Source organism: Podarcis liolepis (assembly GCF_965112155.1).
Source record: "Podarcis liolepis genome assembly, chromosome: 13".
NCBI lineage: Eukaryota > Metazoa > Chordata > Lepidosauria > Squamata > Lacertidae > Podarcis > Podarcis liolepis.
This window is the reverse complement of record NC_139573.1, coordinates 58,373,160-58,387,356: the sequence shown is the minus strand read 5'-3', so window position 1 is coordinate 58,387,356 and position 14,197 is coordinate 58,373,160. Positions and strand designations below refer to the sequence as shown.

Genomic DNA, 14,197 nt, shown 5'->3' with positions numbered 1-14,197 from the left:
AGTATAGAAACAAGTGGACGAAGATGATGATGAAAGTCTCGGAGCCTGCACTGATGAGTACTTCCAACCTACAAAGGCGGGAAGTGCCCAGTTCCATGTGCTTTTGGCTAAGGTCTCCCACCTCACCTCTCCCTCACAGTGAACCATCCAGATAGAGAGAATGAAGCTGCACCTGACAATGTATCCGTTGGACACTATTCTAAGGGCACAACGACCAGGCACACAGCTCTGGGCTATCCAACACCCTTTCAATGTGCTCAAGGATGGCAAGTAATCCAGGTTCAAATTGGCTGGGATCCTGCAGCTTGGCTCGCTTACTTGTATCACTCATGGAACTATTTGGCAGATTCTGGGGATTTGGGACAGGTTATATAGCACAGGACACCTTCCCTCAGCTACCTGTGGAGCCCTTGAACAACCACGTGCTGTCTGCCTCTTCTGTCACAGAGAGCCGCTGCTCAGTGTCTCCCCCGGTGCTTCTTCTGAGCGAGTGGGAAATTGGGGCTCGGTGCTGGCGCCTCCTTTTGCTGAGCTGCACGCGGGTTTTCAAGACACTGGAGTCCAGCACAGGAGTTTGCTTTGAGAAGAACAAACACACATGCTGTCAAACACAGACCTGCAACACTGCCTGCAATGTGTCCCTCAGGGACATGCCTCAAGAACTTACCTCCAGGAAGGAGAAGTCTGGGCCGTCCCCTGCTAACGCAGGGGCCTTAGCCCCATCTGCAGATTCTACATCTGTGCTGAAGCGGTCCAGACTGGTGCTCCTGTGGTCCCTGGAGGAATCGTGCTGGTCGGTTGCAGAGGCAGGATCTGTTTGAGAGGAGAAGGACGAGAACCGGCTGCTGGGGGGCTGTTTCCGGGCTGAAGCCATGTTGCTTTCTGAGGAAGGGGATTCTGGCACAAAGCTACAACAACCAAGGGGAACAGAGCAGTGGTTAGCCAGAGGAATACAAAGCAGGGAAGGCTGGGTGGTGACTGAATCACCCCCCAACCCAGGAGACAGCTGCCTCTTGAAGCAGGCTGCTTAAAGCTCAACCTCACCTCCTCCCACCTTTCTTGTCCCCAGAACTGACTCAATGGCACAAACAACATGTGGAGTGCTATTTTCCCTAGAGGTCCACCCAGATATTAAGATCAGCAGAGGGAGCCCTTTTGGTAGCTCCCTCAGGATTGCAAGGTGGGGGTGTGGGGCTGGAGAGGGCCTTCTCTGTTGCAACCCCTGAGTTGTGGGACCTGCACTATACAGCCTTGGGGAAATGCCAAAACTCTGGCCTTTGGCACCTGAGATGCGTATCTTTAGGATCCCTCTTAGTTCTGTGATTCTAAATTGTTTTAAACTGTTTTCGATGCTGTTTTTGAATGTTGTAACCTGCCCTAGGACCTTAGGGAGGAGGAGAGTTAATGAATAACAGTGTAATACTGACAATAACCTATTATCTCACTTGGCATTCTTCCTTTCTTGCCCCTTTCTTGCCACAGAGCACAGGAAGTGGTATGTTTACAAAGCCAAGGAGAGGCAGGGGGTCCCAGGATGCCCTGCAACACTGAAGAGTCCAGGTACCAAGGAAGAAAACACCCTGAAGAACAAGCACACCAAATGCACCAGGAGCAAGGAAGCCACAGTGTGCATACTGACTGCTGTCAGGGAAGAGTTAGAGTTAGAAGATTCCAGTTTCCCAGAGGGAGAAAGCATTCCCCAAGGGGGGAGGAGGAGAGCAGTGAATCTAATAGAAGGGAGCAACAGGAACAACAGGGAGGAACCGGCTGTTCCCAGGAAAGGCAAGGGTTCAGTTCTAGCTCAGATTTGGAGGAGGGGAGATACAAGCCAGCTCTAGCCAGGAGGTTAGAAAAAAGAGCGGGAAAGCGAAAGGAAGGGCGCCTTCGCCATTTTGAGAGTGGCTGGTCATGGAGAAGCAGAGCTCAGAAGGTATCTGAAATAAGTGACTCTGAGGAATAATAGTTAAGAACCGTTTATAAGATTGTTTTGTTAATACGCAATAAAAAGTTATAAAAGAACAAGAAGCGTTTGTGTGGTGATCGGAAGAGGACAACGACCAGTCCTGACAACTGCATCTTGGAAGGAAGTGCAGAACTGCCATTTCGGAGTTTCCATGAAGAGAATGATGGACATTTTAAGAGAAAAGCCCCAGTGATCATACCCAAAGAACCATCTTGTCCCTTACTCTTTCCCCACAGTGGTTAGCCAGATTGGGAACCCACACACTGAATCATAGAATCATAGAGTTGGAAGAGACCACAAGGGCCATCGAGTCCAACCCCCTGCCAAGCAGGAAACACCATCAGAGCACTCCTGACATATGGTTGTCAAGCCTCTGCATAAAGATCTCCAAAGAAGGAGACTCCACCACACTCCTTGGCAGCAAATTCCACTGTCAAACAGCTCTTACTGTCAGGAAGTTCTTCCTAATGTTTAGGTGGAATCTTCTTTCTTGTAGTTTGGATCCATTGCTCCGTGTCCGCTTCTCTGGAGCAGCAGAAAACAACCTTTCTCCCTCCTCTATATGACATCCTTTTATATATTTGAACATGGCTATCATATCACCCCTTAACCTCCTCTTCTCCAGGCTAAACATGCCCAGCTCCCTTAGCCATTCCTCATAAGGCATCGTTTCCAGACCTTTGACCATTTTGGTTGCCCTCCTCTGGACACGTTCCAGTTTGTCAGTTTGCAGATTTGCATAACAACAATTGAAGCTGAAGAACAATAAGCAGTTTAAAAGTTATTTTATCCAAATAAAATTAAATTTGGCAAAACAGAAACTAAAGAGGAAGTCAACTTCCATTTTCTGGCAATCTGCCAACTGCAAGGGAAAGATTTGTAAGTGCTTAAAGGACAATATTGGACGCTTCTATGGTGAGAACTATATTTTCTGGACTTCCGCTTGAGGCGCCACGGAAGATGGCTGAAAATACCATCACTCCGGCTCCCACGGGGTAATTAGAGGCTGAGATGGGAGTAATCAGCCTTCCAAAATCTTCCTGGGGTATGGGAAGATGCAGTGTCATCCGCGGATGCCCAACAAACCAGCCCCAATTTCAGAAAGAAGGAGGGGGTATCATACACATAAAATTCACACAGAAACACACCATTTTACTTCAACTCGCCTGTGGAAACAACTCAGAGGCCATGAAAGAAGGAAAACAACAGGAAGATTTAAAGGAACTATTAGAAATGACTATCAAAAGAAGTAGAGTTACAGATAGGTAGCCGTGTTGGTCTGCCATAGTCAAAATAAATAAATTCCTTCCAGTAGCACCTTAAAGACCAACTAAGTTAGTTCTTGGTATGAGCTTTCGTGTGCATGCACACTAGAGATATGAGATGATCAGAGCCCCGCCCCCCTGAACTTGAAGCATGGGAAGTCCCAATAAAAAATTAATAACTCAGCAGAATATTTGGATTATTTGATATGTATATGTATAATTTGGAATACTTAATGTGATTTGATTTGGTTGTTAAAATGGAAAACTTAATAAAAATTATTTTTTTTAAAAAAAGAGAACTATTTTTTTTTCTTTTTTGGAATTTAACAGGATTGGTTTTGACACTAAACTTGGAAGGTGCTCTATTAGTCCTGATTTGGAATAATGTCCTTTAAATTGGAGCTTGACAAAAGAGCACCGGCTTTCTGGATTTTGGATTAATAACACCTGGATCTCCACATTCAGACCCAAAGCTAAGCAGGTGAACACTCACCCAACTCTGGGAGGGACCCTCGGGATGGGAGAGTGCCTGGAATTAGCTGGAGGGCATACGTTGTGAGAAATAATATAAAGAATGGTGAAGACCAGTGTGTAAGGAAAATATCATATTAATTTGGATTTACAATTATTTTGGATGTATAAACATTTTGGATTTACAATTTACAATTACCCACGTGTGACAGGAACTATTTGGAAGTACTGAAAGACCCGGGTATAGGGCGGTATATAAATTCAGTAAATAATAATAATAATAAATAAAAAAATCAAAAGAACTGAGCAGCCGTGAGCAGCATTACAATTTTTTAATTTTTTTTATTAACTGTGCCTACGGTTTAATCTTTAAATTGTTTAATCTTTAAATTCCTATAAACCTTAAGTTACTTTGTCCATATTTGCTAAATGCGTACTCTTTGTATTGGTGAACATACTATGTCTCTGCGAACAGTTTGATTTTTTTCATTTCCATCCTGTTTGCTCTTGTTATTAGGTTGAGAACCGAAACAAAAATCTGAGAGGTGGCCTTGAGCAACTAATAAGAGCAGGGGTAGGCAAGCTAAGGCCCATGGGCCACAAGCGGCCCATGGGGTCATTTAACCAGCCCACAAGCCGCCCCCAAACCAAGCTGCCTGCTCGGCAAGCCCCCGCGCGCTGTGCTAAACCGGTGCAGCGCAACGCAGGGACTCGCTTCTGTGGTGCCGAAAATCGCGTCTGCGCATACTCAGACGCCGAAAATCTCACCTGCGCAGCAGACACCGGAAATCACGGCTGCGCATGCTTATGCATGTGCACGATCTGGCCCATGGAGGGATCTCCAGTGGAGTGAACCAGCCCAAGCGAGATAAACCTTACCGACCCCTGGATAAGAGTGACACTGAGAAGCCATTGTTTTGCCAGTGTTTTTAATGTCTGTTCTTAAACAGACATAAAATTGTAAGTAAGCAAGGGATGGCATCTCCAACTAGAAAGAAGTAAAGGCCTCTCAGGTCGATGAGATTCAGTTCCTGAGGGTAGTATAGCATCTGAGATGGTTTCCATTTTGGGAGACTTTAAAAAGGAAATGCTGGCACAAATGCAAACACAATTTGATAGTGTCAAGGAGGATATTAGGGGGGAGATGGAAAAGCATACAAAAAAGGTGACAGATGCCATGGAAATAACCGTTAAAAATTTGGAGACCCAAACTCAAAAAATGGAAAAAGTCACCCAAGAATTGCAGGAAGAACAAGAGGTAATTAAGAGCGACGTGAGAGGTCTGTCGGGCAGGCAGGACCAATTTGAGTTACAGCTTGCCCTCCTTGAGATGAGGCAAAAATCCAATGTTCTCAGAATAAGAGGTTTGCCAGAGAAGGAGGGAGAAACAAGATTTGTTGACATATATAGCCAAGACAATTGCTGATTGGTTGGGGGAAAGTCAGGAGTATCTGGAAGAATCAAGTTGCTACCGGGTGTCGTTTGAAGACTTCTAGAGCTAGAAAGCAACCTGGAGACTGCTTGGGGTCAGGGGAGCTATTCTCCAAAAAATTATGAAAACAGTCTCCAGGTTGACAGTAATGAGGTGGCCATTTACAAGGAAATCCCCCTGATTTTATGACAAAGACGCAAGAGAATCCATTATATAACAAATGGTTTGATTAAATCCAAAATAAAATTCAGATGGGAATTCCCAGAAAGAATTTCCTTTAAATACAAAAGCAAAAAATATACATTGGCAAATGAAGATCAAGCACACGAATTCTGGCAAAAACATGGCAGAGATTTTGAATTTGATAACCCATATACAGTACTAGGCCCTCTCGGCCTGGTAGGAGGGACAGGTCAAGATCCAATGGGACCAGCAGGAGGGACAGGCAGAGATCCAATAAGCGGAGCAACAGGAGGGGATGTAGATAACTTATATAATCAAGACAAAGGGGAATATTAGACAAGGTCGTAGGTAAAAACAAACAGTAAAACAAAATGGCAAATTTAAAGGTATTAAGTTGGAACGTAAACAGCTTAAATAATAAAACAAAAAGGAATAAAATATATAATTCTCAAACAAAATTTAGATAGTTTGTCTTCAAGAAACACATATAGCAAGCAAATACCAAAGAGTCCTAAGTAATAAAAAATTAGGAATGGAATTTATAACAGCAGATAGATAGTGGAGTGGTCCTTTATATTAAATCAAAATTCGAGCCAAAACAAATTTTTAAAGATGACCAAGGAAGAGTAATAGTGGTACAGATCGTGGTGCAAGGCGAACAATTTTTATTAATAGGAATCTATGCCCCTATTGATAAAAAAGCAGACTTTTATAAGAAATTAGAGACTGATTTAATGGATTTCGCAGATCAGAAAATGATATTGATGAGTAATCTGAATGGAGTCGTGTCATTGTAAATGGATAGAACAATTAGGAAGAAGGATACTGAACAGGACTGACTCCCAAAAACCTTCTGTGAGATGGTGGGCAATTAAAATTTGATAGACATTTGGAGAAATAAACATCTATTAGATAGGGAATTCACTTTCCATTCAAAGTGAATGAAAGCAGTGCAAGGATAGATGTGATGTGGCTGTCTAAAGAATTAGAACTGAAGGTAAGGAAAATATAAATAATGCCAAGAACAATCTCAGACTACAATCCTTTATTTTTAGAAATGCAAAATGAAATACAGTCCACTTTTAGATGGAGATTGAATGAGGATTTATTAGATTCAATTTAAAAATAAAAATTTTAAAAAGCACAAAAGGTATTTGGAGACTATTTTGAGCTAAACCTAAATAAGCGTACGAAAGCACAGATAGTATGGGATGCTAGTAAAGCGGTTATGAGGGACTTATTTATCCAACAAAATACGTATAGGAGGAAATAGAGAGAAATATTAGAGGCATTATTGAAAAAAGAAAAAGAACTGATATGCAAACCAAACAAAGAGTCCACAAAGCAAGTAATAAAATTATTACAAACACAATATTCAATGATCATCAATCAAGAAATAGAATGGAAAATTAAAAGAATGAAACAAAAGTATTTTGAATATGCAAATAAACCAGGGAAATTATTAGCATGGCAGTTGAATAAAAACGAGCAAAAAAAAATAGCATAAATAAAATAAAATGGAAAAAATATAGACAATTCAAAAGAAATTAGGAAGCCTTTTGTTAAATATTTTACAGAATTGTATAGGAAAGGATGTGAAAAGGGGAAGGATATAGATGAATATCTGAAAGCTAGTAATTTACCAAAAATTAAAGAAGAAAAACTAGAAATTCTAAATGCCCAGATAACAACGCAAGAAATATTAGATGCAATTAAGCAGCCAAAAACAGGGAAATTGCCAGGAACAAATGGACTATCAGCAAAATATTATAAGAAACTAAATAATCAACTGTAATACCATTACAGGAAATAATGAATAAAATCTTAATATTAGAGTCCCAGAGACATGGAAAGAGGCTTATATAACTTTGATTCCAAAACAAGATGCCAATGTGGCATCAATAAAAAGTTATAGACCAATTTCATTATTAAATAATGATTATAAATTATTTGCTAATATAATGGCCAATAGAATGAAAATAGTAATGAATGAGTATATACATCATGACCAGGTAGGATTCTTTCCAGGCAGACAAATGAAAGACAATATAAGAAACATTATAGATATTATAGAATACCTGGAAGTGAGAAATGAAAAACAAGCAGCATTAATGTTTATAGATGCTGAAAAAGCCTTTGACAATGTCTCTTTAGAATTTATGGGGGGGGGGTTCAGAAAAGGAATTCAAGCTATATATTCAAATCTAAAAGCGAAATTAAATTAACTGTCAATCAGGTGTAACAGATGAATGTAAAATACATTCCCTTTATCACCTTTATTATTTATCTTGGTCCTAGAAGTCCTGGCGAGAAATATAAGGGCAGATGAAAATATTAAAGGAATTAAAGTATGGGAAAAGTCATACAAATTGAAAGCCTATGCAGATGATCTGGTAATCACAGTTGAAGATCCCAAAAATTCTCTTTTGAGGCTGATAGAAAAATTCAGGAGTTTGGGCAAGTAGCAGGATTTAAATTAAATAAAAGTAAGACCAAGTTATTAATTAAAAACTTAACAGAAGCAGATAAAAAGAAGAAGAAGAAGAGTTTGGATTTGATATCCCGCCTTTCACTCCCCTTCAGGAGTCTCAAAGCGGCTGACATTCTCCTTTCCCTTCCTTCCCCACAACAAACACTCTGTGAGGTGAGTGAGGCTGAGAGACTTCACAGAAGTGTGACTAGCCCAAGGTCACCCAGCAGCTGCAGGTGGAGGAGCGGAGACACAAACCCGGTTCCCCAGATTACGAGTCCACCGCTCTTAACCACTACACCACACTGAAAGGAATTATTTCAAACCATAGAAATAGAAACCCATAAAAAAGTGAAATATTTAGGGATCTGGCTCTCAACTAGAATTATCAATATTTATAAAGACAATTATGAAAAATGTTGAAATGAGTTAAAAAGGAATCTAGAAATATGGGGCAAAATGAACCTATCATTATTAGGAAGAATTGCAGCAATTAAAATGAACGCATTGCCAAAAATGTTGTTTTTCTTCCAGACAATAACACGGCCTGCTTCAAGAAATGGCAAAAAGGTATTTCTAAATTTATTTGGAAAGCGAAGAAACCGAAAATAAAACATAAAATATTAACAGATATTAAAGATGGAGGCGGATTCTCCCTTCCAAATTTTAAATTGTATTATGAAGCGAGCTGTGTTACTTGGATCCGGGACTGGGTCAAATTAGAAAATACTGATTTATTAGACCTGGAAGGACATTTATTAGACCTGGAAGGGCTTTAAACTGACTAATGTGGGGGAGGGAGACAGTGCTCCTGAAGGTAGGAGTCTATCAATTGATGAAGATGATCATCCAAATGTCATAGACCAAATGGAGCAAGCAGCACGCAGACCTAGTGGTGGGAGGAAAAAATCCTTAAATAAGAGACACGGGGGAATGATTAATGGACTTCAATGTCTGTACACTAATGCGCAAAGCATGGGAAATAAACAAGATGAGCTTGAGCTCTTGGTACAGCAAACTAAATATGACATATTAGGCATCACTGAAACCTGGTGGGATAAGTCCCATGATTGGAATGTAATAATGGGGGGATACAATCTATTTCAGAGAAACAGACCAGACAAGAAAGGAGGAGGAGTGGCGTTATATGTCAGGGATGTGTATACCTGTGAAGAAATCCAAGATTTAGAACCTCAAAGCCAAAGTGAGAGCATTTGGGTCAAAATTAAGGGAGAGAAGAATAACAGAGACCTCATTGTGGGAGTTTACTATAGATCCCCAAGCCAAACGGAGGACATAGATGATGCCTTCCTGGAACAGATGGCCAAGCATGCAAAAGGAAGGGAGATAGTAGTAATGGGGGACTTCAATTACCCAGATATTTGTTGGATGTCAAACTCAGCCAAGAGCATAAGGTCAAACAGATTCCTCACTGGCCTTGCAGACAACTTCATTGTCCAGAAAGTGGGAGAAGCAACAAGAGGAACAGCCATTTTAGATCTGGTCCTAACCAATGTTGATGACCTGGTTAGTGGGGTAGAAGTGGAAGGATCATTAGGCGCGAGTGATCATGCTCTTCTGAAGTTTACTATACAGCGGAAAGGAGCAGCCAAGCATACTAGGACTCAATTTCTTGACTTTAAGAAAGCCGACTTCATAAAACTTAGGGAAGTGCTGGGTGAGATCCCATGGACAGTAATACTAAAAGGAAAGGGAGTTCATGATGGCTGGGAGTTTGTTAAAAGGGAGATAGTAAAAGCACAACGTCAGGCAATACCAATGAGACGGAAACATGGAAGGTGCTTAAAGAAGCCAGGGTGGCTATCTAAAGAACTTTTAACTGAGTTAAGATTAAAAAAGGATGTGTACAAAAAATGGAAAAGGGGGGAAACCACCAAAGAGGAATTCAAACAAATAGCCAGCACGTGTAGACACAAAGTCAGAAAAGCTAAAGCACAGAATGAACTCAGGCTTGCTAGAGAGGTTAAAAGCAACAAAAAAGGCTTTTATGGGTATGTTCGTAGCAAAAGGAAGAACAAAGAAACAGTGGGGTCACTCAGAGGAGAAGATGGTGAAATGCAAACAGGGGACACAGAAAGGGCTGAACTCCTCAATGCCTTCTTTGCCTCAGTCTTCTCCGATAAAGAAAACAATGCCCGACCTGAAGAATTTGGAGCAAATGATTCAGCAGAGGAAACACAGCCCAGAATAACTAAGGAGATAGTACAAGAATACTTGGCTAGTTTAGATGTATTCAAGTCTCCAGGGCCAGATGAACTGCATCCAAGAGTATTAAAAGAACTGGCAGATGTGATCTCAGAACCACTGGCAGTCATCTTTGAGAATTCCTGGAGAACAGGCGAAGTCCCGGCAGACTGGAGGAGGGCAAATGTTGTCCCTATTTTCAAAAAGGGGAAAAGAGAGGACCCAAATAATTACCGCCCAGTCAGTCTGACATCAATACCAGGGAAGATTCTGGAGCAGATCATTAAGCAAACAGTCTGTGAGCACCTAGAAAGGAATGCTGTGATCACCAACAGTCAGCATGGATTTCTGAAAAATAAGTCATGTCAGACTAACCTGATCTCGTTTTTTGACAGAATTACAAGCCTGGTAGATGAAGGGAACGCAGTGGATGTAGCCTACCTTGATTTCAGCAAGGCATTTGACAAGGTGCCCCATGATATTCTTGTAAAGAAGCTGGTAAAATGCGGTCTTGACTATGCTACCACTCAGTGGATTTGTAACTGGCTGACTGACCGAACCCAAAGGGTGCTCATCAATGGTTCCTCTTCATCCTGGAGAAGAGTGACTAGTGGGGTGCCACAGGGTTCTGTCTTGGGCCCGGTCTTATTCAACATCTTTATCAACGACTTGGATGATGGACTCAAGGGCATCCTGATCAAATTTGCAGATGACACCAAACTGGGAGGGGTGGCTAACACCCCAGAGGACAGGATCACACTTCAAAACGACCTTGACAGATTAGAGAACTGGGCAAAAGCAAACAAGATGAATTTTAACAGGGAGAAATGTAAAGTATTGCACTTGGGCAAAAAAAAATGAGAGGCACAAATACAAGATGGGTGACACCTGGCTTGAGAGCAGTACATGTGAAAAGGATCTAGGAGTCTTGGTTGACCACAAACTTGACATGAGCCAACAGTGTGACGCGGCAGCTAAAAAAGCCAATGCAATTCTGGGCTGCATCAATAGGAGCATAGCATCTTGATCAAGGGAAGTAATAGTGCCACTGTATTCTGCTCTGGTCAGACCTCACCTGGAGTACTGTGTCCAGTTCTGGGCACCACAATTCAAGAAGGACACTGACAAACTGGAACGTGTCCAGAGGAGGGCAACCAAAATGGTCAAAGGCCTGGAAACGATGCCTTATGAGGAACGGCTAAGGGAGTTGGGCACGTTTAGCCTGGAGAAGAGGAGGTTAAGGGGTGATATGATAGCCATGTTCAAATATATAAAAGGATGTCACATAGAGGAGGGAGAAAGGTTGTTTTCTGCTGCTCCAGAGAAGCAGACACGGAGCAATGGATCCAAACTACAAGAAAGAAGATTCCACCTAAACATTAGGAAGAACTTCCTGACAGTAAGAGCTGTTCGACAGTGGAATTTGCTGCCCAGGAGTGTGGTGGAGTCTCCTTCTTTGGAGGTCTTTAAGCAGAGGCTTGACAACCATATGTCAGGAGTGCTCTGATGGTGTTTCCTGCTTGGCAGGGGGTTGGACTCGATGGCCCTTGTGGTCTCTTCCAACTCTATGATTCTATGATTCTATTCTATGATTCTATGGTAATAGATTTGGCTGGCGATGTGTATTTATGGTACAGTAAAGGGAAGGTACATAAAGGCTTCCGTAACCATATAATTAGGAAATCATTAATAAAAGTATGGGGGAAATATAAAGATTTATTAGAACAAAAAATGCCCTGGTGGGTATATATTCAACAGAGGGAATATCAATCAAAAGGATAAATATGGAAACTGGATTATGAGGAGATTAGAGGCTTTGTTCATGATTGGCTGCAACACTGCCAACTAAATGAGGTTTTTAAAGAAGATAACAAGAAAGGATTTGGTTATACCATATCTAGATTCCAAAGAGAAATTACAGAGGATAATAATAAACTTTTAATGAAAATGTATAATTTGTTAGAATGGGAGACGAAAGACGAAGAGGTTAAATCGGTAATGATTAAATGGGCACAAAATATAGGTCATAATATACAAATGGAAGACTGGGGAAAGTTATGGAAAGTTAATTTAAAATTTACTGATTGTGTATTGTTAAAAGAGAATTATATGAAAATGATGTACTGATGGTTTATTACACCAGCGAAAATGGCCAAAATGTATAGAACAAGCTCCAATAAGTGTTGGAAATGTAAAGAAAAAGAAGGAACGTTTTATCACATGTGGTGGAATTGTAAAATAATTAAAAACTATTGGTACATGATTTATAATGAAATGAAAAGAATGTTTAAGATAACCTTTGTTAAAAGACCAGAAGCTTTCTTATTAGGCATTTTAGGTCAAAATTTGCCAAAAGACAAGAAAAATTTATTTATATATACTACAACAGTGGCTAAAATTTTACTAGCTCAAAAGTGGAAAGGCGATGAAATGCCAATGAAATAACAATGGCAAGAAAAACTGATGGAATATGCTGAAATGGTGAAGTTGACTGAAAGACCTAAAGATAAGGACAATATTGACTTTTAAAAAGACTGAGAACCTTTTATGATGTGCATACAGAAGCAACATAAGGAAATGGACTCACTTGTAGGGTTTGAGTAAACACTTACAATCAACAAATAGAACATAATAATGAATAATGAATCTTAACTTTACTATATTAGGGAATAAGATAACATGCAGGAGAAGTGAATACGTTATAAACCAGAAAGGGAAGTTGGGGGAAATTGTGGGGTGGGGGTGTAATAGGAAATCTATTTTGTGATCATCTTACCAGTAGGGATTATGTTAAAATTTGTTCATATATATATATATATAGAGAGAGAGAGAGAGAGAGAGAGTGTCCCTATTAAAATTCATTTATATATTTAATAGGGACTATATATATTTAATAGCGACTATAGATATAGATATAGATAGTCCCTATTAAAATTCATTTTGTTAGCTTGTGCCCAGTTCTCCAATCTGTTGAGGTAATTTTGAATTTTGAATCTGTCTTCTGTGGCATTAGCTCCCCCTCCCAGTTTGGTGCTATCTGCAAATTTGATGAGCATCCCCTCAATTCTTTCATCCAAGTCGTTTATAAAGACATTGAGCAACAATGGGCCCAAGATAGAACCCAGTGGTACCCCACTTGTCACTTTTTTCCAGGATGACAAGGAACCATTAACCAATACTGCTTGGGTTTGGTCAGTCAACGAGCTACAAATCCACCTAAAAGTTACATTTTACCAGCATTTTCACAAGAATATCATTGGGGACTTTGTCAAAAGCCTTACTGAAATCAAGTCCAGAAGCTCAAAAGCCTCTCAGTTCTGAAATTCTGTATGGCTCTTGCTTACCAAGCCCCCTGTGATATACAGCCTTCGCTCTGCCCCTTTTGCAAAAGGGGAACTGAAGCTTAGAGGCACCAACTCTGCCCAAGGACACAAAACAGATCAAGGGCTCAGTTTCCAAGGTTCAAGCCTATTGCAAAAGTGCAGGGATCAGAAAGAGCCACTGCCCAGCTCCCATCCATTGTAAGAGTCTGGGAATGAGAAAGGTAGATCCCAAGTGGATCCTGACTCCAGGTGGGAGCAGGCCCTTCTCCCTTACAAAGGGATCCGTGGACCTTGGCTGCTCAGGGTTGCCACCCCAGGAGCCTCACCTGTCCACACTGTGCCGCTGGTCGCTCCAGGTGCCATACTGACTGTCCGTCTCTTGCACAAGCGTGTCGGTGTCCTTGGCTTCTGCAGCTGGCCTGCCAAAGCACTGCTTCAGCTGATCCTGCAACACACAAGGGGGGGGGGGGAGCATGCATTAGCCCCTTCTAGGGCAAGGAACAGCTAGCAGGTCTAGGGAGTGATGGCGAATAAGGGGTCGTGATGTCTGTTTCCTCCTGGCACTTAGCAGGGTGTGGCCTCCCCAAGGGGCTTTCCAAGCATCCCACCCCCACCTTCTATAGGGAATCATCTGTAGAAACTGAGAGGTGTACCCTTGTTCCATGGCTGCTTGCTTGTTCTTATAAACAGCCCCACCCCAATACAGCAAAGGGCCAAAAATATGGGGAAGTCACCTTTAAAAGGACAACTTTCAAGGAGGCTGAAACCTGGTGTCACTTAAACTGCTCTAGGTATTGTTGCTGTGTGAGGGCTATGAGCATCCTTGACTAGAAAGCCGGCTGTGTGACAGAGGGGATTCCCAGGAAGAGTAATGGGGGTGGGGCT

General features: G+C 41.4%; 1 protein-coding gene across 15 annotated transcripts in view; it reads right to left on the bottom strand.

Annotated features, from left to right (window-relative positions):
- Nucleotides 1–14,197, bottom strand: part of KIAA1671 — a 128,709-nt gene that overhangs the window by 15,986 nt on the left and 98,526 nt on the right. For all 15 annotated transcript variants that reach the window (XR_014518412.1, XR_014518413.1, XR_014518414.1 and 12 more), the window contains 3 exons: nucleotides 13,639–13,757; nucleotides 668–908; nucleotides 400–577 (listed from right to left, as the gene is read on the bottom strand). Coding sequence is in view for 8 of the 15 variants with exons in the window: in XM_083470902.1 (XP_083327028.1) it covers nucleotides 400–577; nucleotides 668–908; nucleotides 13,639–13,757 (538 nt within the window). In the remaining 7 variants the exon portion in view is untranslated. The remainder of the gene's footprint in view (nucleotides 1–399; nucleotides 578–667; nucleotides 909–13,638; nucleotides 13,758–14,197) is intronic.